Raw genomic sequence first — 24,410 nt, 5'->3', positions numbered from 1 at the left:
GAGAAGGGGCGTGGTCGGCGGGAGGGGCGGGGCTCGGTTCTCCCGGTCGCGCCGCCCCCGGTCTGTCGGGGTCACGTGGGGGTCACGCAGCGCCACCGGCGGCGGAGGGTCCGGGGGTCCCTGCGGCCCGGGGCGGGTCCCGGATCTTGGGGCGTCCCGAGGGGTCCCGGGCGGTCCCGGAGCTCCGGGGGGGGACCCGGGGGTGGCGGGGACTTGACCCCGGTGGAGCGACCCCCCTCCCATCCCCGGCGCCCGTTGCTCCGCCGGTGTCCCCGGGGCGCGGCGGGGCGGGGGCGGCCCCGGGGCCGCTGACGGCGGCGGTGACGGAGCGGGGAGCGCGGGGCGGCCCCGGCGCAGCTCCCGGCACCGCCTCCCGCCCGGGGCCGCCCCGCCCGGGCCGCCGGTTCCAGCACCGCGGAGAGCGCGGGCAGCACCGGGGACAGCGCCCGGGCACCGGCAGCGGCAGCGGCACCGCCAGGGCCGCCCCCATGGCGCTGCTCCGCGTCCTCTGCCTCCTCGCCGCCCTCAGACGTAAGTACGGGGCGGGGGGGGAACGGGCACCGGCACCGGTACCGGCGGGGGAGGCACCGCACCGGGCCCGCGCCTGTCGCACAGAACCAGCCGGTACCGGCCCCGCGCCCCCGGTGCTCCCCCCAAAGCGGGGCTCTGCGGGATGGGGGGGGCCCGGCTGCCCGATCCGCTGCGGTACCGGGGAGGGGGGGCGGGGGGGGAGGAAACGGCAGCTCCGGGACTCCAGGCCCTGCCCGGGGTTCCGGGGGTTCCCGGGGTGCCCAGGGGGGTCCCGGGGGGGCCGTTCCCGCTGACCCCCCCGGTTGGCAGGCGGGCTGGGCACGGACACGGAGGAGCGGCTGGTGGAGTATCTGCTGGACCCCGCGCGCTACAACAAGCTGATCCGCCCGGCCACCAACGGCTCCGAGCTGGTGACGGTGCAGCTCATGGTGTCCCTGGCGCAGCTCATCAGCGTGGTGAGTGACCCCCGGTAACGCTCATCAGAGTGGTGACACCCCCCCGGTAACGCTCATCAGCGTGGTGAGTGACCCCCGGTAACGCTCATCAGCGTGGTGAGTGACCCCCGGTAACGCTCATCAGAGTGGTGAGTGACCCCCGGTAACGCTCATCAGAGTGGTGAGTGACCCCCCCGGTAACGCTCATCAGCGTGGTGACCCCCGGTAACGCTCATTAGAGTGGTGACCCCCCCCCGGTAACGCTCATCAGTGTGGTGAGTGACCCCCGGTAACGCTCATCAGCGTGGTGAGTGACCCCCGGTAACGCTCATCAGAGTGGTGACCCCCCCCGGTAACGCTCATCAGCGTGGTGAGTGAACCCAGTAACGCTCATCAGCGTGGTGACCCCCCCCAGTAATGCTCATCAGCGTGGTGACCCCCCCCGGTAACGCTCATCAGCGTGGTGAGTGACCCCCGGTAACGCTCATCAGCGTGGGGAGTGAACCCGGTAACCAACACCCCTGGTAACCAACACCCTCCGGTAACTGACACCCCCAGTAGCCAACACCTGCCGGTAACCGGCACCCTCCCGGTAACTGACCCCCCCAGTAACCGACATCCCCCGGTAACCAATACCCCCCAGTCACTGACCCCCCGGTAACCGACATCCCCTGGTAACCGACCCCCTGGTAGCTGACCCCCCCAGTAACCGACATCCCCTGGTAACCAACACTCCCCCGGTAACTGAACCCCGGTAACCAGCCCCCCGGTAACTGACCCCCCGGTAACTGACCCCCGGTAACCGGCCCCGTCTCCCCGCAGCACGAGCGGGAGCAGATCATGACCACCAACGTCTGGCTGACCCAGGTGGGAGCTCCGGGCACAGCCGCGGTGCCAGGGACACCGTGTCCTCCCCGACCGGGACCCCCCGCCCTGGGACCCCCTTGCACCCCGTGTGGGACCCCCCTGTCCCCCCCCATACACCCTGGATAGGACCCCCCATATCCCTCCTTTCCTGGGGACCCCCTTGTCCCCCCCATATGCCCCGTGTAAGACCCCCCCATGTCTCCCCCCACCTTGAGTCCCCCATACACCCCATGTGGGACCCCCAAGTCCTGTGGCCCCCACTGCACCCCCATACACCTTGTGTGCAACCCCCCATATCCTGGGGACCCCCCTGTCCCTCCGATACACCCTGGATAGGACCCCCCATATCCCTCCTTTCCTGGGGACCCCCTTGTCCCCCCCATATGCCGTATGTAAGACCCCCCATGCCCCCCCTTTCCTGGGGCCCCCCCCTCCTTGAGCCCCCTATACACCCCATGTGGGACCCCCACATCCCGTGGCCCCCACTGCACCCCCATACACCTTGTGTGGAACCCCGATATCCCTCCTTTCCTGGGGGCTCCCTTGTCCCCCCCATACGCCCCGTGTAAGACCCCCCCATGTCCCCTTCCCCGCCTTGAGCCCCCTATACATCCCATGTGGGACCCCCAAGTCCTGTGGCCCCCACTGCACCCCCATACACCTTGTGTGCAACCCCCCATATCCTGGGGACCTCCCTGTCCCCTCCATACACCCTGGATAGGACCCCCCATATCCTGGGCCCCCCATAGCCCCATGGTGGGACCCCCACGTCCTGGGGACCCCCTGCCCATGGCGGGGGGGTGCACTGACGCTGTGCCCCCCAGGAGTGGGAGGATTATCGCCTGACCTGGAGGCCGGAGGACTTTGACAACATGAAGAAGGTCCGGCTGCCCTCCAAGCACATCTGGCTGCCCGACGTCGTGCTCTACAACAAGTAGGTGGCTTTGGTTTCATTTCGGGGGGGTCCTGCATACCCGAACCCCCCCCCCCAGGGTTTGTGGGGGCGCAGGGAAGAGCCAGCGCTGACATTCCCCCCTTCGCCCCAGCGCCGACGGGATGTACGAGGTGTCGTTCTACTCCAACGCCGTCATCTCGTACGACGGCAGCATCTTCTGGCTGCCGCCCGCCATCTACAAGAGCGCCTGCAAGATCGAGGTGAAGCATTTCCCCTTCGACCAGCAGAACTGCACCATGAAGTTCCGCTCCTGGACCTACGACCGCACCGAGATCGACCTGGTGCTGAAGAGCGAGGTGGCCAGTCTGGACGACTTCACGCCCAGCGGAGAGTGGGACATCGTGGCGCTGCCGGGCCGGCGCAACGAGAACCCCGAGGATTCCACCTACGTGGACATCACCTACGACTTCATCATCCGGCGCAAGCCGCTGTTCTACACCATCAACCTCATCATCCCCTGCATCCTCATCACCTCCCTGGCCATCCTGGTCTTCTACCTCCCCTCCGACTGCGGCGAGAAGATGACCCTGTGCATCTCCGTCCTCCTCGCCCTCACCGTCTTCCTCCTGCTCATCTCCAAGATCGTGCCGCCCACCTCGCTGGACGTGCCGCTGGTGGGCAAGTACCTCATGTTCACCATGGTGCTGGTGACCTTCTCCATCGTCACCAGCGTCTGCGTCCTCAACGTGCACCACCGCTCGCCCACCACGCACACCATGCCGCCCTGGGTCCGCACGCTCTTCCTCCACAAGCTCCCGGCGCTGCTCTTCATGAAGCAGCCACGGCAGAACTGCGCCCGCCAGCGCCTGCGCCAGCGCCGGCACACCCAGGACCGCGCCGCCGCCGCCGCCACCGCCGCCACCACCCTGTTCCTGCGGGCCGGCGCCTGCTACGCCAACCCCGGCGCCGCCAAGGCCGAGGGGCTCAACGGGTACCGGGAGCGGCAGGGCCGGGCGCCGGGGGCCGGCGGCTGCGGCTGCGGGCTGGAGGAGGCGGTGGACGGCGTGCGCTTCATCGCCGACCACATGCGCAGCGAGGACGACGACCAGAGCGTGAGTCGGGGGGTGGCGGGGGCGCAGGGGGCACAGGGAGGGTCAGGGGGTGCAGGAAGGGTCAGGGGGTGCAGGGAAGGTTAGGGGGTGCAGGAAGGGTTAGGGGGTGCAGGGAGGGTCAGGGGGTGCAGGCAGAGATGTGGGGTGCAGGCAGGGGTGCAGGGAGGGTCAGGGGGTGCAGGGAGGACTATGGGGTGCAGGCAGAGATGTGGGGTGCAGGCAGGGGTGCAGGGAGGGTCAGGGGGTGCAGGAAGAGCTGTGAGCAGAGCTGGGGGGTACAGGCAGCACTGTGGATGCAGCTGGGGGTGCAGGCAGAGATGTGGGGTGCAGGATGGGCTGTGGGCAGCACTGGGGGTGCAGGCTGGACTATGGGGTGCAGGCAGGACTATGGGGTGCAAGCAGATATGTGGGGTGCAGGCAGGGCTGGGGGGTGCAGGCAGGCTTAGGGGGTGCAGGCAGAGATATGGGGTGCAGGCAGGGCTGCAGGTAGGGCTGGGTTAGGGGATGCAGGCAGAGTTGGGGGTGCAGGATGGGCTGTGGGCAGCACTGGGGGTGCAGGCAGAGTTGGGGGCACAGGCAGGGCTGGGGGTGCAAGCAGAGATGTGGGGTGCAGGAAGGGTTAGGGGGTGCAGGATGGGGGTGCAGGCAGGGCTGGGGGTGCAGCGCTCGCCGGTTCACAGCTGCACCACGGGAAGGGACGTGCACAAACCCCTGGGGGGGTCCCCAACCCATCCCCGTGTCCCCCTGCAGCCCCTGCCCTTCCCTGGCCCCCCCAAAGCAGCCACTGGGGAAGCCGGAGCCTCCCGGGGGGGCCCTGACCCTGCGCCGCACCGTGAGCCTGCAGGTTTTGGCAGAGAAACGGGGAGAGCGAGTCCCGGGGGGGCACGGGAGCAGATTCGGGGCTCCGCGGAGCCGCCGCGTTCCCCTGGGTGACACGGGGGTGACACCGGGGGTGACACCGGGGGGTGACAGCGCAGCCGCTGACCCCGCGTCCCCCCCCAGGTGAGCGAGGACTGGAAGTACGTGGCCATGGTCATCGACCGCCTCTTCCTCTGGATCTTCGTCTTCGTCTGCGTGTTCGGCACCGTCGGCATGTTCCTGCAGCCGCTCTTCCAGAACTACGCCACCAACTCCCTGCTCAACCGCGGCCAGGGCACCCCCACCTCCAAATAACGCCGGGGGGGACAGCGAGGGACCGCGGCACCGCGGCTCTGGCACCGCGCCGGGGGTGGGAGCGCTGGGTGCAGCCACCACCAACTAATAAATACTCACAGTGGAGGGGGCTGGTTCATTTTGGCGTCGTTTTGGTGTCATTTTGTGTCCCCACCCCATGGGTAAGAGGAGCCGGGATGAGCGGGGACTCTGGTTCCTCTGGAAGAGGAAATTCCTGAGTGCCAAGGGAGGGAACCGGAGTGGAACCAGAGTGGAACCGGAGTGAAACCGGAGTGAAACCGGCTCCACGGGGCGGGCAGGACACCACGTTTTGGCCGGTGGGCCGGTCCCCGCTGCGGTGACACCAGTGGCACCACCAACCCGCGGCCGGGCGAGGAAGAGGGGACCAAATAGGAATTAATCAAGCAAGCCGGCAGGAATCGGCCGCATCGGGGAGAACCGGAGTTTGCTATAAATACCGTTAATCCTCAGCGCCGCGGAGCGCAGCGACGCACGCGAGGTTGGAAATTAATTAAATTAATTAATCCCGGCGCTCGGGGCGGGCAGAGAAACGCGGGGCTGCTCTTCCCCACATTCAATGTTCCGTTTGTCACCCCTAAACCTCCCCCCGCGGCCCAGGGGGAGCGGGGAGCGCAGGAATTAACACCCACAGCCCGGAGCCGGCGTCATAAACCAGAAATCTGTCTATTTTTGATCAAACGTGGAATGTTGCGCCGGATTCGTCCCGGTAAACGGGGAGCGAGCCTGCCCGGCTTCAAATAAAGAAGAGAAGGATTTCCATGCATGTTTTAAAAAGAGCAAGGGCGGGAGATCAGTGCGAGGAGGGGAAGCGGCTCCCAAAGGCGCGGGCGGCTCGTCACGCGTCGAGGAACGAGAAGTTCTCCTCCTCGCGGGGTTTGCGGATCCAGCTGCCGTAGCCCATGGTCTCCAGCGCGCCGAAGAAGCGCCGCTTGGCTTCCCGGTACGGCGCCGCCGCTTCCTTGGCCTCCGAGTACACCGAGAGCTGCTGCAGGTCGCGCCGCTCGGTTTTGGCGCATAACTGGCGGAACAGGGCGAACATTTCCCTCTTGGAGACGCGAGAAACCTCCAGTTTCGGCCTGAGGAGGGAAAATGGGAGTGATGGAGGATACGAGAGCCGGGAGAGCGAAGAAAGAGCCGCGAAACGCCGAGAAGCCGCGGCGCTCTGGGAGCGGTTTCACAGCCGCCAGAAGAGAAAAGCAGCGTGAGGACAAGCTCTTCTTACCCCTCGATTTTCCCTTTCGTGCCGTCCAGGACCTCGACGTCGCCGCCGTCGGCGAGGCACCAATTCACCGATGACTCCTTGGTCTTGCCCGTCTGCCGCGCCGAGTCGTACACGCTCACCCGTCCCACCTGCGGGAGAACAAAGACGTTTTAAGGGAGGATTTTCCACCCCAAAGCGCCAAGAGCAGCAAACACAAAGTTCTCGCTAAGCGGGAATGCGCCGGGGGGACCTTGGATTCTGTTTCGCAAAGCGGACGCTGCGGGATGAGGCAAAAGGGGCCGATTTGTGGGTGTCACCCCCACCAAAACAGCCGGGGAGCTCCTGCGGGGGACGGCGGCGCAGAGGAGGCGCCAAACGTGAGGGCGGAGGCGGAGGAGGGGACGGAAATGCCGGTACCTCGGGGTGGTTGACGCGATACGGAGCGCGGAGGTTTCCCTGCAGCGCGGCGCCGTCTCTCGCCACGCGGCAGCAGATGGCGCGGGTCAAATGGCCCTGGCTGTACAGGTAACCTGGGGACACAAAGAGGAGGCGTCAGGACACACGGACAGCGGGTGAAACATGGAGAATCCCAGCGCTTCTCCCAAATTCCGGAATCGCGCGGATCGGCAGTGTGATGGAGCGGCTGAGGGACCGGGGAAACGGCCTCAAGTTGCACCAGGGGAGGGTGAGGGTGGAAATTTGGGGTAATTTCTCCCCAAAAGGCTGTGGGTGTTGAACAGGCTGCCCAGGGCAGTGCTGGGGTCGCCATCCTGGAGGGGTTGAACACACAGATGAGGTTCTCAGGACATGTTCAGCACCAGCGGTGGGTTATGGTTGGACTCCATGATCGTGAGGGTCTTGTCCCACCAAAACTGTGATTCTGTGATCATGGAAGGGTTTGGGTTGGGAGGGACCTTCAAAGAGCATCTCGTCATGGGCAGGGACATCTCCAACAGACCAGGGACATCTCCAACCAGACCAGGGACATCTCCAACCAGACCAGGGACATCTCCAACCAGACCAGGGACATCTCCAACCAGACCAGGGACATCTCCAACAGACCAGGGACATCCAACTGACCAGGGACATCTCCAACCAGACCAGGGACATCTCCAACCAGACCAGGGACATCTCCAACCAGACCAGGGACATCTCCAACCAGACCAGGGACATCTCCAACCAGACCAGGGACATCTCCAACCAGACCAGGGACATCTCCAACCAGACCAGGGACATCTCCAACCAGACCAGGGACATCTCCAACCACACCAGGGACATCTCCAACCACACCAGGGACATCTCCAACCACACCAGGGACATCTCCAACCACACCAGGGACATCTCCAACCAGACCAGGGACATCTCCAACCAGACCAGGGACATCTCCAACCAGACCAGGGACATCTCCAACCACACCAGGGACATCTCCAACCACACCAGGGACATCTCCAACCACACCAGGGACATCTCCAACCACACCAGGGACATCTCCAACCACACCAGGGACATCTCCAACCACACCAGGGACATCTCCAACCACACCAGGGACATCTCCAACCACACCAGGGACATCTCCAACCACACCAGGGACATCTCCAACCACACCAGGGACATCTCCAACCACACCAGGGACATCTCCAACCACACCAGGGACATCTCCAACCACACCAGGGACATCTCCAACCACACCAGGGACATCTCCAACCAGACCAGGGACATCTCCACCAGACCAGGGACATCTCCAACCAGACCAGGTTGCTCAGAGCCGCATCCAACCTGACTCTGGATGTTCTCAGGGATGGTTCATCCACCACCTCTCTGGGCAACCTGGGCCAGGGTCTCCCCACCCTCAGCATCACAAATGGAGTTTGGAGATGGGATCTTGGGGGTGATTTCTCCCCAAAGGGCTGTGGGTGTTGAACAGGCTGCCCAGGGCAGTGCTGGAGTCACCAGCCCTGGGGGGGGTGAAACACACAGACGAGGTTCTCAGGGCCGGGGTGGGTTAATGCTCGGACTCCACGATGTTAAAGCTCTTTTCCAACCCCAGCGATGCGACTGTTCTGCACACACACCCGAGACACGTGAGCTGCAGCTTTACACACCGCAGCGTTTTCCACCCAGGACACAATCTGTCTCACCCTCTCAGATCACAAACCAAAAACCTCGGAGAAAAACCCACTCAGCAAAGCCACAACACTCCCTTTTTCGCTTCCAAACCGCTCGGTCACTCCCGCAGCTCCACGACGGAGCTTCTCCATCATTTCGGGAAGGGAGGCGCCTCGTCGCGCGGCCCAGATCTGAGGAGCGAGACGGCACGAGCGCCGCGGGCGCCGTACCGAGCGTGACGGAGCTGAGGTAAACCGGCTCGACGAAGTGCGAGAGCAGCGCTCCCTGCAAGCCCAGCACGTTCCAGCGCAAGATCTTGTCGCTGCAGGACATGGTGCGGAGCCGCTCGCCGCGCTGGATCCCGTCCCACGTGGGCACGATGTCGCTCGACTCCACGGGGATGGTGCCTTCCCCTGCGCGAGGGAATCAAACCAGTTCTCTAAGGAGATTCAATACATCCAAACCCCAGCAGCTTTTCCGGTGATTTAATAAACCCGAACCCCAGCGCAACAAGCCGTTTTCTACGCATGGAGCGCCAGAGTTGGCTTGTCACGAGCTCCGGGGAATATTTAATATCGCACAGCGCGGTGCTGATGACCAACAAGTCGTTTTTGGCATGAAACGGGGTCAGGGACATCAAAACTTTGCAGGAAACGTCAAGCGCGCTCTTGCCAGTCCAACAGAAGGACCTCAAGGCAATTAAACCTCAACGCAATTAAACAGTACTCCCTGAAAATAAAACAAAGTCTCAGAACAAATATGAGGCCTCAATACTTATTTTAACGAACCGGTTCATTCTAAAGCGGTCGCAGTTGGTGACAAGAGGCTTCGTATCTGAACACGGCACAACTTGTGAAAACAAGTTGCAATATTAACTATTTCCCAGCACTGTTGCTCTTCCCTTTTTCTTTAGGGCAACATTTGGTTCACGGCGACACTATAAGGGTCTAAAATACCTTTACGGGGCGTGAGGAGTAACGTGCGGTTCGAATCCGCGCGGTGCTGGATTGAGCCGTGAAAAGGAACGTTTTAGGGTATCCAAACATTCCCGAATTGCAGCCTGGTTGCCACAATTTGGAGCGCTGAAAATTGTTATGACGTTCCCATCGTGGCACCAGTTGTACCCTTGAGCTCTCCAAACCAAAGTGAGGTTAAAGGCTCCTAAAACGGTTCCTAAATGCGTCAAATCCCCCAACGCCACCTCAGAGGAAGCTCCGGAAAGGCCGAGAGAGGTAAGGACTCACCGTTCTCCACCTTGGTGCGCAGTTTGCCCTGCTTGGCGTTCTCGAAGAGCGGCTGGTGCTGGGTCTGCCCGGCCGCGCCGGCCTGGTCGCTGCAGGACTTATCGAACAACGCCCCGTCCCCGCACGGCGCCGTGCTGGAAAACAAACCGGCTCAGCGCCCGGAGCGGCCGCGGCGGGACTGCGGCTCCGGCACCCCCGCACCAACCTGATGTAGAGGTGGAAGGTGACGCCGCTCTTGATCCTGAGCCTGTTGCCTTCGGCCGGCTCGAAAACGCTCTGTTGGGTCGAGGAGGGGTCGGCCGGGTTGTACTTGAGCAGCTCGCTGTAGAGAAACCTGAAAACAACATCACGTCAAAGAGCCGCTTGGCTCCGGGGTGGGGAGTTTCACAGCGATGAAGGGGATAAATATGATGGGTTGGGGGGTTTGGGGGGTTCAGCTGGAGAACGGGAGCTGAGGGGAGACCTGAACTGCCCAAAAGGAGCTTGGAACGGGGGGGTTGGTTTCCTCCTTGCGTGAAGGTTTGAAGGTTGTTGACCCAGCGCCTTCAGTCAGCAGCAAAGAGCCAAGAGCCCCGCGATGGCCGGAGGCGAGCGGTATTATTAGCGCAACCCCCCGATCTCGTTACGATGACGGGGAGAAAAAAAAAACCCTGAGGTGTCCAAAATAGCGTCAAGGACTAAAGAAAAACTGCAGCTTCGCTGAGATTCCTCGAGCAGAGCCTGCGTTGGGATTGATTTGCAAGAGCCGCCCAGGAGGCACCGCGGGGACAACGAACAGCTGAGACCGCTGAAAAGCACAAAAGAAACGGCCGCAGGTTGCGCCGGGGAGGGTGAGGGTGGAAATTTGGGGTGATTTCCCCCCAAAGGGCTGTGGGTGTTGAACAGGCTGCCCAGGGCAGTGCTGGAGTCGCCATCCTGGAGGGGGTGAACACACCAAGATGAGGTTCTCAGGGACACGGGTGGGTTAACGTATGGACTCCACGATCTCGAGGGGCTTTTCCAACCCAAATGATTCTATTATATGATCTGACGGCTTCCCAGCTCGCTGGGGACCTGCGCTCCGCACCTTCCAGCGCTGAGGAACGCGGAGAACGCGGCAGCACGAAAACGCTTTAACAAAGCGGCTGCCGTCGCCGCTCAGACATTCACACCCCCCTTTGGTGTTTAAAAACCGCGTGTTTATAAAGAGAAAAGAACAATCGTGCGGTTTAGCTGGGAAAACTCTTTCCAACCGACGACTTATCGACGCAAACACATTCGGCGTGTTTTCCTGAGACCTTGCACAGCCAGAAAGGCCACGGAGGACCCGGCTGCACATTCCCCGGTGTCTCGGCCTGGACACCAGCGGCTGCCACGGGAGCCTTTATTTTGAGCCCATCAGATACGGCCCCAAAGGCTCTTGGCAAATGTCCAGCTGGGTACTAAATCGGCACCGCTGAGGCGCGGCCCGTTCTTATCGGCAAGAACTTCCCTCTATTTAACACCACGCGGGTAAACAGCGGCGGCGGAGGATCAGAGCGCACGGAGCGGGCCAGCAGGTCTCTCCTCTTCAGCTTTTCCCTCGTCTCACCTCATAAAACCCCGTCGAGAAATGATCTCGGCGTGACAGTCGTTCACCGTCTCCCCCTTCAAGCTCAGCTCTTCGCCTTTCACGCAGCGGTTACCTGGAATAGGTAAAAAGCAGCGAAGTCAAGGCGCAGGAAGAGGGAGGGCATCGTCTGGCTTGGGGTTTTGCTTCTTTAGGCTCCCGAGCCGCAGCAGCGCTAAGAAACCTTGAGCGTGACCTAAGCAGCTCGGAAAATCAAGGGACAAAGCGCACACGGTACTTTAGGGACAGTAGAGATGTCAAATGTCACAGGTTTCAGGGCAGTGTCACTTCCTAAGCGCTTTCCAGCTGCCGGTTAACTGGGGAGGGAGCGAAGGTCAAGAGAAATTGGGGAATCTCGTGCTTACAACACGAGGAACCCACATTCCGATGCGAAGATTACAAGCGATGCGGCCACAAGCACATTCGCTTTGTCCCCTCTCTCCAAACAGATCGCTCGTGACCCCGTGTGAGCCCCGGGAATGTTTTGTGCCCTCTCCAAAGACGCCCGCGGCACAAAACAGTCCCCGGCCGGGGTTACCGGGGAATGGAGAGGGGAAGGAGCCGACCGTACCCGTGCCGATGCTGACCACCACTCCCAGGCCCTTGTCGCCCCTGCGCATGATGATGGCGGCCAGGATCTTCCTCCCGAGCAGGCTGTGCTGGATGCGAGCGGTGAGGGCGTTGAAGCGCTGGTGGCTCAGCATGGCCAGCTGGTCGTGCAGGGTGCTGCCGCTCACCGGGAGCTGCAAACGGGCACGGAACGGGATTAACGCGGGACACGGAGCAAAACGGCTCGAGAAGCAGCTGGTGTGAAGCGCAGCGAGGCAGGAAGGTGGGGATGCAAAACGGGAGCTCGAGGCGGCGAGATTTTGGGGAGTATGGTGTGAAGGGGCGGGTGAAGTTTTTGCAGGCTGTTCAGCGCTTTGAGGTCACATTGTTGGAGCACAATGTGATGGAGCGGCTGAGCGACCTGAGGAAACGGCCTCAAGTGGCACCAGGTGAGGTTGAGTTGGAAATTTGGGAGGATTTCTGCCCCAAAGGGCTGTGGGTGTTGGAACAGGCTGCCCAGGGCAGTGCTGGAGTCACTGTCCCACCGTCGGAGCCACAGGACAAACCGCGCTCCGAAAGAAGCCGCGGTTTTGGAGGAAGAGGATTTACCTCGGTGACGTTCGTCCCTTCCATGCGCTCCATCTTCTCCGTCTCCCCGATCAGGACTCGGAGCGCCGCGTCGGCCGCCTCCTGCTTGGCCTGTTTCTTGTTGTGCGCGGTTACGGCCGGGAACCAACGGCCTCCGACCTTCGCCTGGTAGACAAACCTGTGAAGACAGCGGCGTGAGGCTGGGAAAGCAAGAAAATCTATGGATTTTGGAGGCAGGAGGAGGCAGGAGGAGGCAGGAGGAGGCAGGAGGAGGCAGGAGGAGGCAGGAGGAGGCAGGAGGAGGCAGGAGGAGGCAGGAGGAGGCAGGAGGAGGCAGGAGGAGGCAGGAGGAGGCAGGAGGAGGCAGGAGGAGGCAGGAGGAGGCAGGAGGAGGCAGGAGGAGGCAGGAGGAGGCAGGAGGAGGCAGGAGGAGGCAGGAGGAGGCAGGAGGAGGCAGGAGGAGGCAGGAGGAGGCAGGAGGAGGCAGGAGGAGGCAGGAGGAGGCAGGAGGAGGCAGGAGGAGGCAGGAGGAGGCAGGAGGAGGCAGGAGGAGGCAGGAGGAGGCAGGAGGAGGCAGGAGGAGGCAGGAGGAGGCAGGAGGAGGCAGGAGGAGGCACGAGGAGGCACGAGGAGGCACGAGGAGGCACGAGGAGGCACGAGGAGGCACGAGGAGGCACGAGGATCCCCTCCCGGGGGGACGGCAGGTACTCACTTGGGGTCATGGGGGGGTCCCGACTGGTCGATGAGTTTGAACTCGGCGGCGAAGCCGTTGGAGCGGGCGTACTCCAGCAGCCCGCTGATGGGGTTGACGTTCAGGTATTTGATGAGCTCCCTGACGCCCCTGGCTTTCGCCGCCTTGGGTTCGTCGGGAGGGACGCTCCACGGTCCGGAGCCACACGCGGGCTGGTCGCCGTGGGGCTTCGCGACGGGCTGGAGCAGAGGTAGAACGGAGAAAGTGAGCTTTTTGGGGTAAAATCCAGCGGAATACGAAACAAAGCAGCGGGGGAACCCAACCCGAAGCACTCGGGTGTTCCAAAGAAGCTCTTTGTACCTGCTCGGGCAAGACACGGGGTGCAGATTCTCCGGAAAGAATCTTCAAGGCAACTTCTGCTGCCATTTGCTTTGCTCCTTTCTTGCTGTTTCCTACCACAGCAGGGAAAATTTGGTCACCCATTTTCACACAGTAGCTGAACCTGACAGGACATTACAGCACATGAAAAGTGTTAAGGGTAAGCGTCTGCATCTGCTTATTATCCCCTTCTCCCAGTTCAAGTTCAATCCTTCTGCTTTATCTTTAATTTAGATCTACCAGGATGGCCTGAAATATTCCCAGAGGGCACTACGGGTAGGACCGGAACCTGTTCCTGGTCTGGGAGATAAAACAGCATATTTCTGTGAGAAAAACCACCAGTTTGGGTCTTGTTTTTGGCTAAGAACACTCAGGCAGGTCAGCGACGCGTCCAGGGTAAGAGAAAAGGTTATTAAATAAAAGATGCATGTCTTCCCCAAAGCTGCCAACGCAACGACGTACCTGGGATCGTGAGGGGGCCCCTCCTGAGAGAGCAGCTCGAATTCAACGGTGCTCCCCGATTTTTGGCCGTACTCCATTAAGACGCTGATGGGGTGTTTGCCGGGGGGCAGGTTGAGATGAGCCGGTGCGGACGGCGCCTCCGGTTCCGCCTGCGGGAAGACGGAAAACACCATTTTGTAGATTAAACGTCGTTTGATCGGCATCGCGAGCGAAGAAAACGAGACTCACCAGTTCCGCTGTGGAGCTGTCGGAGGGAAAGGGCTCTTCGCACTTAATGCCGCCATGTCTCCCGTTCTCCGCCTCGCTCATCAGAACCTTCATGGCGTTGGCCGCTGCCTCCTGTTTGGCCAGTTTCTTGCTCCCGGCTTCAGCGGGAGGGAAGCGGCGCCCGCCGATCACCGCCTGGAACTTAAATCTTGGAAAGAGAAAAGCAAAAGGGTGGGATTAGAACAGGTGAGGCCACGCTTGGGGTTCCAGTGAGGAGGAACAGCGGGGGAGCGAACCCAGAGGAGAAAAACACCATCGACAGCTCTGTGTCTGGGCACCGTTTCATGGCGTTTCCAGAGCTGTTCGTGGCACAGGAGCGGGTTTTGGTCTGAAGGAATGAGGTGAGTTTTATTCGGCGCTGGGGAGGCCAAATCTTGAATCCTGGGGGCAGTTTTGGGGCCATCACCTCAGGGCGCAACATGGCGGCGCCAGAACCACCTCAAGGCTCAAAATGGCGGCGCCAGAATCACCTCAGGGCTCAAAATGGCGGCGCCAGAATCACCTCAGGGCTCAAAATGGCGGCACCAAAATCACCTCAGGGCTCAAAATGGCGGCGGCAGAACCACCTCAGGGCTCAACATGGTGGCACCAAAATCACCTCAGGGCTCAAAATGGTGGCGCCAAAATCACCTCAGGGCTCAAAATGTGGCCCAAGGGGTGGTGGGATCACCTCATGGCCCAAAATGGTGGTGCTGGGGGCACAAAATCACCTCAAAACACAAAATGGTGGCATGAGGGGCCCCAAGATCACCTCAAGGCTCAAAATGGCGGCCAGAGGGGTGGTGGGATCACCTCGTAACAAGAAAGAGCTTGAGGTGCTGGAGTGAGGGAGGTCGGGCTCTGCCCCCCAGGAACAAGCGACAGGATGAGAGGAAACGGCCTCAAGTTGCACCAGGGGAGGCTGGGGGTGGAAATTTGGGGTGATTTCTCCCCAAAGGGCTGTGGGTGTTGAACAGGCTGCCCAGGGCAGTGCTGGAGTCACCATCCCTGGAGGGGTTGGATACACAGAGATGAGGTTCTCAGGGACATGTGTGGGGGTTACGGGGCTGAACCCCCTCAGATCCCCCTCACAAAAAAACCCCATCTTTCAAAACAAGGCCGATTTTCCCATCTAGCGGATCTATTGACACACCCCAGCGTGGCACAGATGGTGCTTTTCAGGAACAGCCGGGGTTTAGCGAGGAATCCACAAACCCCCATGGCGTTCTGTGCCACAGAAACGTCCCAAACGCGTTCACCCCATCGAACCCAAGATACCTGCACCCAAACCCCTCGCTCTGCACTCCCCTTATTCCCCTTCCAGGCTGAGCAGCAGCTTAGACACACCAATCCCCCCCCTTATAGAATCAAATCGAAAGCAAAGCGATTAAATCCGATAGGACTGAGCTGAAGAGATCAGTCCCAGCTTGGTTGCCAAAACAGGGCTTCAATTTTAGCCTTGTTTTAGTTCTGTGTGATTTCTTTGTTTGTTTTAAGCCGCCACAAGTAATCAACCAGGCTAATCCTTCTGAAACGAAGCAAACGTTAACAAGCAGGCCCCCCCAGGACAAAACGGAGCGGGTGTAGCTAATAATTCAGATGGTTTTAAGCTAAAAAGCTCGGAAAGGTTCTTACCGCGGCTCGTGAGAGGGCCCGCTCTGCTCCAGCATGGTGAACTCGCAATGCTGGGACGTGTACTGGGAATATTCGGTGAGGCCGCTCACCGGGTTCTTCTCCTGACACGCCAGCAGTTTTTCCACGGGCATAGACGGGAAGCCGGTTTCAAACTGGGTGGCGTAACTGGGGGAAGACTGGGAATTCCCAATGAATTCCACCCCGTCGGGCTGCTTGTTGATGGCGTTGAGGTTATCCGGGATATCATCCGTGGCCCACTGGCCGTTTTCGGCGTTATGGTAGTGACTCAAAGTGGAGAACTGGGGTTTAACGTCCTCGGGCAGAGCCGCTTCCACGTCGCTGCCGTCGCTCTGGTCCGTTTGCCCCGAAACCCGTTGTCCGTTCTCTAGGCTTCCATCGTGCGACGTGGTCGCGGCCGGCGACGCTACGGCCACCTGGGGACACGGAGGAACCGATTCAGGCGGATTCGGCGTCTGCGTTACCGCGCTGGCCTTCACCTTCATCTGCATCCGCTCGCGTTTTCTGTCCGTCAGGGCCCAGCGCGGGGGGTTCGTGTTCTGCTTGTGGACGTCCCCCAGCTTCTCCAGGGCGCTGAGGAAAGCGTTGACATCCTTAGCCCTGGAAAAGCCGATGTTTTTGGCGAGGTTGAGCGCCGTCGTCTCTTCCACGCTGAACAAGTAGCTGCAGATCTTGTCCTTCGTCTCGGCCATGGCGGGGCTGGCGTCGCCCCTCGCTGCTCTCTCCTCTCTGCGGTCAGCGGGGCTGCGTTCCCTCGCCGCGATGCTCCACAGCGGCGGCGTCTCCTCGGATCTCCGCAACTTGCCTTCCCGCAGGAGTTTATACAGAGCGCGGTTGACCTCTTTCTTTTGAGTTCTGAGCCGACGCGCAAGATCATGAACCGTCCGCGTCTCCCCCTCCCTGAGCTGCCTGAAAACGGACAGAATTTCTTCTTCGCGGTTCTGCCCAGCGAGAGACAACCTCTGGAAGTTCAGCCTGACGCTGTCGGAGTCTCTCTCCGAGTCCTGATGGCAAAAACGCGGCAAAGTTCCCACCCACGGGTGCTCGCCGGAGAACTTATTCCACCCCGCCGCGCCGCGGCCAGGTTGCCATCGCTGCGCCGGAGCTTGCGTGCCGCGCGGCTCCTCCTGCGGCCAGAGCGCGGCGTCGCGCTCGGCAAGGAGCTGCTGGTGTAAACACGTTTCGCGGTGAGCGGCTCGCGGGGTCGGGGAGCGGTTCGAAAAGCCTCGGTTGGCGCCGGGCCGGGTCCGTCGCGGGCGGGTGAGCCACGAGCCTCTGCCGCGCCCGGCGCCTCTGCTCATAGCGCACGGCGGGGGCGCCGGGGGGAACGGGGCAGCCGGCGCGCCGGGGCTCCCTCTGCTCCGCGCCGCCCTAAACGGGGCAAAAACCAACAATTCAGAACCTACTTACGCAACTTTACAATCTCGGAGACGTAGTTTAAGGAGCGTCCCCGCGACCGACGCATCTCGAGCATCGTCACCTCCTCAACCTTCGCTGCTTTCTACCGAGTCTAAATTACGAACGGAAACACAAATAGCAAACTGGGTGTGTTGAGGAGTCAGCCAGGAGCCGCAGGGGGGTAAATAACGAGGAGAAGCTTCAATCACATCGACCCTCCGCTGGGATTAAACCCTTTGGCTTTTTGTGACGCTTCCGAAAGGCGAGCGAGAGAATCACAGAATCACAGAATGGACTGGGTTGGAAAAGCCCTCAGAGATCATCCAGTCCAACCCTTGGTCCAACTCCAGTCCATTGACTAGATCTTGGCACTAAGTGCCATGTCCAATCTCAGTTTAAAAACCTCCAGGGACGGTGAGTCCAGCACCTCCCTGGGCAGCCATTCCAATCCTGACCACTCTCTCTGCAAAGAATTGCTTTCTAATATCCAGCCTAAATTTCCCCTGGCAGAGTTGAAGCCCATGGCCCCTTGTCCTATTGCTGATGCCTGGGAGAAGAGCCCAAACCCCACCTGGCTAGAACTGCCCTTCAGGTAGTTCTAGAGAGTGCTGAGCTCAGCTCTAAGCCTCCTCTTCTCCAGACTAAACAAGCCCAGCTCCCTCAGCCTCTCCCCATGGTTCTTGTGTTCAGTCCCTTCCCCAGTCTTGTTGCTCTTCTCTGGACCCGCTCCAGCACTTCAATCTCTTTCCTGAGCTGAGGGGCCCAGAACTGAACACAACACTCCAGGTGTGGCCTCCCCAATGCAGAGCACAGGGGAAGGATCACTGCCTTTGTCCTGCTGACCACGCTGGTTTGGATCCAGGACAGGACACCATTGGCCTTCTTGGCCACCTGGGCACACTGGTGGCTCCTGTTGAGCTTCCTGTCCATTAGTCCCCCAGGTCCCTTTCTGTCTGACTGCTCTCCAGCCACTCTGTGCCCAGCCTGGAGCGCTCAGGGGGTTGTTGTGGCCAAAGTGCAGCACCCGCCACTTGGCCTTGTTGAGCTTCATCCCATTGGAATCAGCCCATTGTTCCAGTCTCTCCAGATCCCTCTGCAGAGCCTCCTGCCTTCCAGAAGAATCTCAGCGCAAAGCTGCAATAGGGTCGTGGCCAAAAACACTCCAAAAAGCCCAAACGCCCTTTGCTTTCTGGGTGTTATGTGACCATAGAGATAAAGCATCAACCCACGGGGGACGTAAAGCGATCGCACGCCGAGAAATCGGATACATGCGCGGTTGGTAACGGCGTGAAAGGGGGTTTGGGGGCTTTAGCCCGAATTCTAGCTGTAGCACAAACAGCTGCGCCACCCCCTAATGGATACAGGACACAAATCGAAGCTTTTCATATGTTTTTTAAGTATAAAAGACCCAGCGTGGGGTATATTCTAGCTGTTCGGCAGCAGCTGGGTGTGAAACCGGGGGATAAAGTGCAAGCGATACCTGATGGTGAGTGACCTCGTTACGGCCCCGATCTTCATACAGTGTTTCCAACGCCAGTCTCACCTGTATGAACCTCCCGACCTCCAAACGCGCCCCGAGACCTGAATGACAGCCCCATAACCCACAAAACCTGCATCTGCAAGTGGACACCCCAACACAGGGCGATGGCTTTGGGCACAACCTAATATTTAAGCCAGTACAGCAGAAATCGCTTATGAAACAGATTTTGCAAGCAACATGGTTTCTAAAAACAAGTACTTTCAGAATTTAAATACAAGCATCTACCAATGCCCCAGTTTGGATGGCTGTGACAGTAACTAAAGAGCGATTACATATAACTTGAAGGTCCCTAGAGCTCTGTCTAAATTCAGAACCCCAGATGATCTAATGCACTTCCCAGTGCCAGATCAGTCACTGCAAATCCAGCGCCTGAGCCTTCTGCTGCGCATTTCTGAAGCCTGAAAAACAAGAGGACGTTTGACAGAAGAGCCCAAGAGGTTTTTAACTCTCCAGTCGCCGCCTGAATTCAGAGCTGGTTCAGATCTACGCAACATTGGAAATATAAGAACATTTTTACCAATGATGCGCATACAAAATTTCCACCAAGTGATTTCTAAATCATTTAAAGCCAATTCTTCTTCAGGTTCTTTCCCTCCCCCTGTAACAGAGATGAACTAGGTGATTTAAGACAACGAGAAAAGTGGTAGGTAGAGGTGGGAATGACCCATTCCTTGCATTCGGAGTAATTTAATTTAAATTGTGTCTTCTTTAACCCTATTTTATTTTTTCAAAAGTGAATTTACGCCATAAGGTTTGCAGATGTACCAGCGAAGACAACATTTGTTCCACAGAAACCTCTGTTTCATTCAATAAGTTAATGAAAAGCCCCCAAGCGCACCCAGCTGCCAGCACCGCCACTTGTCTCACCAACCTCCCGCACAAGGAACTGGCCTGAAAAGCGACTTTTGAGCCAAAGGGAGGACACAAATCCCAGTGGGCAGGAAGGTTTAACAAAGGTTAAAGTGCTCTTGCGTCCGTCTCATCCACACAGAAATCGCCTTGTTTTGTGAGGAAATAAAGGGGAAAAGCAATCGGGGAACGGAGCAGCCTGGAAAAATGGCTGCGAGTTTAGTTTCGGTTCCCGCTGCGGCGCACGGGGAGGGGACGCGGGGCCGCGGGGCCGCGGGACCAGGGGCCGGACCGGGCGGGTTTCCCGGGGCCCGAGGGCGCCGGGCGGGAGGGGCCGCGGGGACCGAGTGCCCCCGTAACCGGGACACCAGCGAAACACCGGCCCCGGGGAAAACAAACTTGATTCTACACGTTCCGGAGGGCACAACCCGCCCCCCACCGGCCCCCCGGTCCCGACAGGGCCAGGGTCAGGCCCGGAGACCGGATCGCGGCTTAAGTGCCCCCCGACCCCCATCCCACACGACACCCGCGGGCCGGGGAGGCGGCTCCGCTCCCCCAGGATGCCCGGGACCACCCGCGGGGCTACTGAAGGCCCGGCGGGGCTCAGGCTGAGAGCGGGAAAGCGACGCCTAAAGCGAGACCTAAAGTAAGACCTAAAGCGAGGCCTAAACCGGGCCCATCCCCGCCCCCCCGCGCCCCCTTACCGCTCCGCCGCTGCCGCCGCGGCCGGCGCACAGTGATGACGCAATGCCGTTCCCGCCTGCGCACAGCTCACACGAGCCGCGCGGCGGCCATCTTCCTTCAGGGCAACGCGCGGCGGCCATGCTTAGGCAGGGCAACGCGTGGCTGTGTCGCCGCGGCTGGGCCAAGCGTGGGCCCGGCTCACCCGAACCCAGCTCGCTGGGTTCGCAGAGGCCGCCCAACCCTCCCCTTCCCCCGGTTGGGAGGCAGCAGCCACTGCCGGTGTAGCCCAGGGCGCTGCCCGCCGCCGACGGGAGCGGTTGCTGGGAGCTGCGGCGCGCATGTGCGCGACTGCGCGTACACCCCCCACCCCAGTGCCATTTCCCGCGCATGCGCCGTGCGCTGCCCCGGGGGATCCCGGGGGAGTTGAGGGTGTGGGGATGTAGCATCATTTTGGGTGGAAAAGCCCTTCGAGATCATGGAGTCCAACCGTTAACCCACATGTGTCCCTGAGAACCTCATCTGTGTGTTTTAACCCCTCCAGGATGGCGACTCCAGCACTGCCCTGGGCAGCCTGTTCCAACACCCACAGCCCTTTGGGGAGAAATCACCCCAAATTTCCAACCTCAACCTCCTTCCCCAGCTCCGTTCCCTTCTCTGACCTCACTCCAGCCCCTCAAGCTCTTTCTTGTCATGAGGTGATCCCGGGGCCGCCATGTTGAGCCCTGAGGTGATTTTGGCGCCATGTTGAGCCCTGAGGTGATTCAGGTGCCCCTGGGGCCGCCATGTTGTGTTTTGAGGTGATTTTGGTGCCCTCCTCTCCCCTGTGGGGCGCCCCCTCCCTCCACAGGCTCCCCATTTCCCATACGACCCCCTTTCTCCCATTTTAACACATTTTTTAACTCCAGAACTTCCCCTCCGGTCACATTCCCGCTGCTCCACACGGGTCATCCCTTTCCCCGGGGGCAAAACACCCTCCAAATCGCGCCAGTTCGAAAACCACCGGCAGAACACAACAACCAACTCCTCCATCTATTTTTCTTTAATTTTTTTAATTGCTCTAAACCTTCAACCCGGCCTCGGCGAGCGTGATTCACCGCGGCTACCGCCACGGCAGAGCGGGAAGGTCACAACGCCGCCTGCGGAATCACCTATAGCCGGTGCTACGGGGCGATAAATCCTCTCGCATCGCAACACCCTCGGTGCGACAAATCAATACAAATCCATCCTCCGTCCTCCTTCTTTATGGAAAACCGGGCAGACTCCCAACCTGTTGCCATAGGAACCATTAACGAAGCTCCGGAGCCCTCTCTCGGCATCGCGGCCGTGTAAAACTGGGTCTGTTTGTGCCGTTATAAGGAGCTGCCACCTGAGAGCCGGGTTTAGGCGCCGCTACCGGCGTTATCCCCGCGGGTTTTGGCGCGGGATCCTTTAATTGCCCGCTACCGGCATCCTGGGGTGTGGGGGCTCCTTCTGCACCCCCGGGGACACCCCAAAACCCCCCCGGGGCTCCGCAAAGGCCTCCCCGCGCGATGGCAGCATCTGCTAAACCTCCAGCCCGAGCTGCCTCAGGTGTCTGGCTTTGTTTGGCTTCCCCCCGCCAACAAGCCTCATCTTATGAAATGAAACGAGAGGAAATAAATTGTCGCACAGCTCCCCCGCCCGACTTTGTGTTCGAACGCCAGCCCTCGGCCATTGTTCCGCAGAGTTTCATTTGAAAACCGCTTCGTTAGACGCTCTGAAATATCCCTTCCGCGCTCGCCCAGGCAGCCGCTTCCTGCCAGAGGAATAAAAGCCCCATTGCAAAAGGAGACATTTTGTTGCTCTCCCACACCAACCGGCTGCGTTTTATTGCTTTAATTGCAGCAGCCCTGGGAGCGCTGGGGTGTTATTAACGTTATTACGAGCCGTGCCGGTGCCTGCTCGCCGCGGCCCCGGGGGCCAGCGCCGCTTTCCCACCGCCGACAAAAAAGCCGCCGTGAGGTTTTGGCCGTCGCGCCGAAGCTCCGGGCTCGTCTGCGGAGCGAGGAATTGCGCCGGGACGGTTCCCACGTCCTCCCCGACGTTGCTTTTCCTCCACATAAACCCAGCGCGGCGAATATCCATCAGTACCCCTCGGCGGGGAAAAAGTACTTTATTTCCTTGCAATAAATGCTTATCATAGGGCGCAGGTAATGCGCGGGAGACGCCGCCGCGTCCCCAGCCCGCGGCTTGGCTCTGGGTGCCACAACAAAGCGCCGCTTGCCAGAAAATGACTTCTTTTCACCCATTTTGCCCCCTCCCGATGGGTTCCTGGCGGAGGAAGCGGCAGAGCTCACCGGGGAATTGCGTGAGGGTTTTTAATGCGGGCTGCCAAAGGTTTGATACGGCGGCAACGGCTGTTGCTCATGGGTCTCTGCCACCTCTCCTGGCACCTCTGGGGTGCCGGTGCGTCACCCAACCGCCCCGGCGCTTGGCTCCCAGCCGGGATGAGGCAGGTGGTGCCGGCACAGCTGCCAAGGAGCCGGCGCGGTGACTCCCGCGGCAGCTGCGGCGCAGTGGCGAGAATTAAAAAGATCATTGAAAACGAGCAGGAGGAGGCAGCCGCGTGAGCGCAACGTCCTCCTGCAGCTCCCGGCTGCACGACGGGCTCCGTCGCGGTTTTACAGCCATCACGGCAAGTCCGTGGGATCCCCGCGGTGCTGCCGTTGCCATGGGGTTGAGCCACCGGCGTTTCTCCTCCGTGCTTGTCCCCTATGGAGCTGTCGGCTCTTGGGTGGTGGCCAAAGCGCCGCCGTGGGGTGGCAGACGGGGACCCCGGACAGACCTGGAGCCGACGGGGGTGTCGCTGCTCCGGTTCCTGGAGAGTGAATCAGTTAAATTAATTAATCCTCCCTAATGCCAGAACTCAAGGAGCTTCTGTGTCACTCAATACGGCATTAATACTCTCCGCCGTGCCCTTTACATCGCCGTCCAAGCCCGGGCTCCCCTTTTTGCCCTTTGCTGTTCCCTTTCATATTTAATATTAAATCTGATTCATCTGCCAGAGGGCTTTATCCCGCGCTCAGCCAAACCAAGAGGATTTCGCGGTGAGAAAAGCAGCAGCCCGAGGGTGAAAAGCGCCTGGGCAGAGCTCTCCCCGCCACGCCGTGTCTGATTTTACCCCATCGCCGCAGGGTTCCCTGTTGAACCCCCACATTTTCCCCAACGTCAGCACTTGCGAACCCCGGGGCGAGCGGCCGCTGTTCCCCTCTCCTCTTGATTTATGTGCTTTTGAGCACCGAGAGGCTCAAATGAACCATCGCCGCCCGGTCTCCAAGGGGCTTCTGCGCACGTAGGACTCCTCTATACCTCCCACGGGATCTTATTACACCTCCTTCGCTTTATTTTCCCCTTTATTCGCTGTGGGTTATCATTTTATTTGCCAGGCAGCACAAACCACGCACGGATAGGGAGACAGGAGGGTGATGGATGGCACGGGAGGACACAAACAGCACTTTAATTGCTCGGCCTTGCGCACATCTCCCCACCACCAGCACTTTTTATTATTATTATATTTTTAATCTAAAAGAAAGCAAGAAACTGGAACGTTGCTGGCTTCTTTCATGTCTTCCCCGGAGGCAGCGGCATTAAGGAAAAAGAGAAGGAGGAGGGGAAAAAATAGGCAGAAGCACCAGGTGGCTGAATATCTCGCAGCCTAATTGATTCCTCTTTAATTAGTACAAAACCTGTTGCGCTTAACAAGCGGTTGGTGCCGTCTTCGGAGCGAGCGGCGTCCTCTCGGTGTGGGGTGATGGTGGCTCTTCGGTAACCGGGGCCATCGCCACCTCCTACGACTTTACTCCAATCAGCGAGAGCAGGAAAAGGAGAATCATCCATTTTGGTGCCCATCACCAAGACTCCCCGGGGGGTTCTGTGCTTGGCCTCCCTTGGCTCGCCCATTTTCACCCCAAAACGGGTATCTCTGAAGTGGAAAAGAGCTCAGCTTCATTTGTGGCGAAGTTTATATCTCCACTTTTTGCCTCCTGACTCTTGAAAGGCTGTTCAAGCCCTCACGGGGGTTTGGAACCAGGGACTGTGTTGGGTTCGGTGGTGACTTTGCTGAGAGCCTCAAAAATCATCCCTTGCAGCACCTGGCCACGTAGAATCATTTTGGTTGGGAAAACCCCTCAAGATCGAGTCCAACCGTCAACCCAACGCTGCCACTAATGGCCCCTGGTGCCG

At 60.1% G+C, this 24,410-nt stretch overlaps 2 protein-coding genes across 2 annotated transcripts; one reads left to right on the top strand and one right to left on the bottom strand.

Annotated features, from left to right (window-relative positions):
• Positions 1-65: 65 nt before the first annotated feature.
• CHRNB2 (cholinergic receptor nicotinic beta 2 subunit) lies at positions 66-5,130 on the top strand. Its single transcript, XM_065043061.1, has 6 exons — positions 66-531; positions 841-986; positions 1,788-1,832; positions 2,657-2,766; positions 2,879-3,839; positions 4,842-5,130. The coding sequence occupies exons 1-6, from the start codon at positions 489-491 to the stop codon at positions 5,010-5,012; spliced, it is 1,476 nt and encodes a 491-aa protein (XP_064899133.1). The 5' UTR covers positions 66-488; the 3' UTR covers positions 5,013-5,130.
• A 547-nt stretch (positions 5,131-5,677) lies between these two features.
• ADAR (adenosine deaminase RNA specific) lies at positions 5,678-20,498 on the bottom strand. Its single transcript, XM_065042976.1, has 15 exons — positions 20,231-20,498; positions 15,722-17,110; positions 14,069-14,255; positions 13,841-13,989; positions 13,361-13,502; positions 13,022-13,239; positions 12,331-12,487; positions 11,744-11,915; positions 11,155-11,248; positions 9,790-9,918; positions 9,585-9,718; positions 8,571-8,753; positions 6,652-6,764; positions 6,256-6,383; positions 5,678-6,109 (listed from the first exon to the last, which is right to left on the bottom strand). Exons 2-15 carry the CDS (start codon positions 17,038-17,040, stop codon positions 5,869-5,871), a joined length of 3,366 nt encoding a protein of 1,121 aa, XP_064899048.1. The 5' UTR covers positions 17,041-17,110; positions 20,231-20,498; the 3' UTR covers positions 5,678-5,868.
• Positions 20,499-24,410: the final 3,912 nt, after the last annotated feature.

The sequence above is a fragment of the Columba livia genome, chromosome 28 (assembly GCF_036013475.1).
Source record: "Columba livia isolate bColLiv1 breed racing homer chromosome 28, bColLiv1.pat.W.v2, whole genome shotgun sequence".
In the NCBI taxonomy this organism is placed as follows: Eukaryota; Metazoa; Chordata; class Aves; order Columbiformes; family Columbidae; genus Columba; species Columba livia.
Note: the sequence above shows the minus strand (reverse complement) of the source record. Positions and strands in the feature narration are given on the sequence as shown.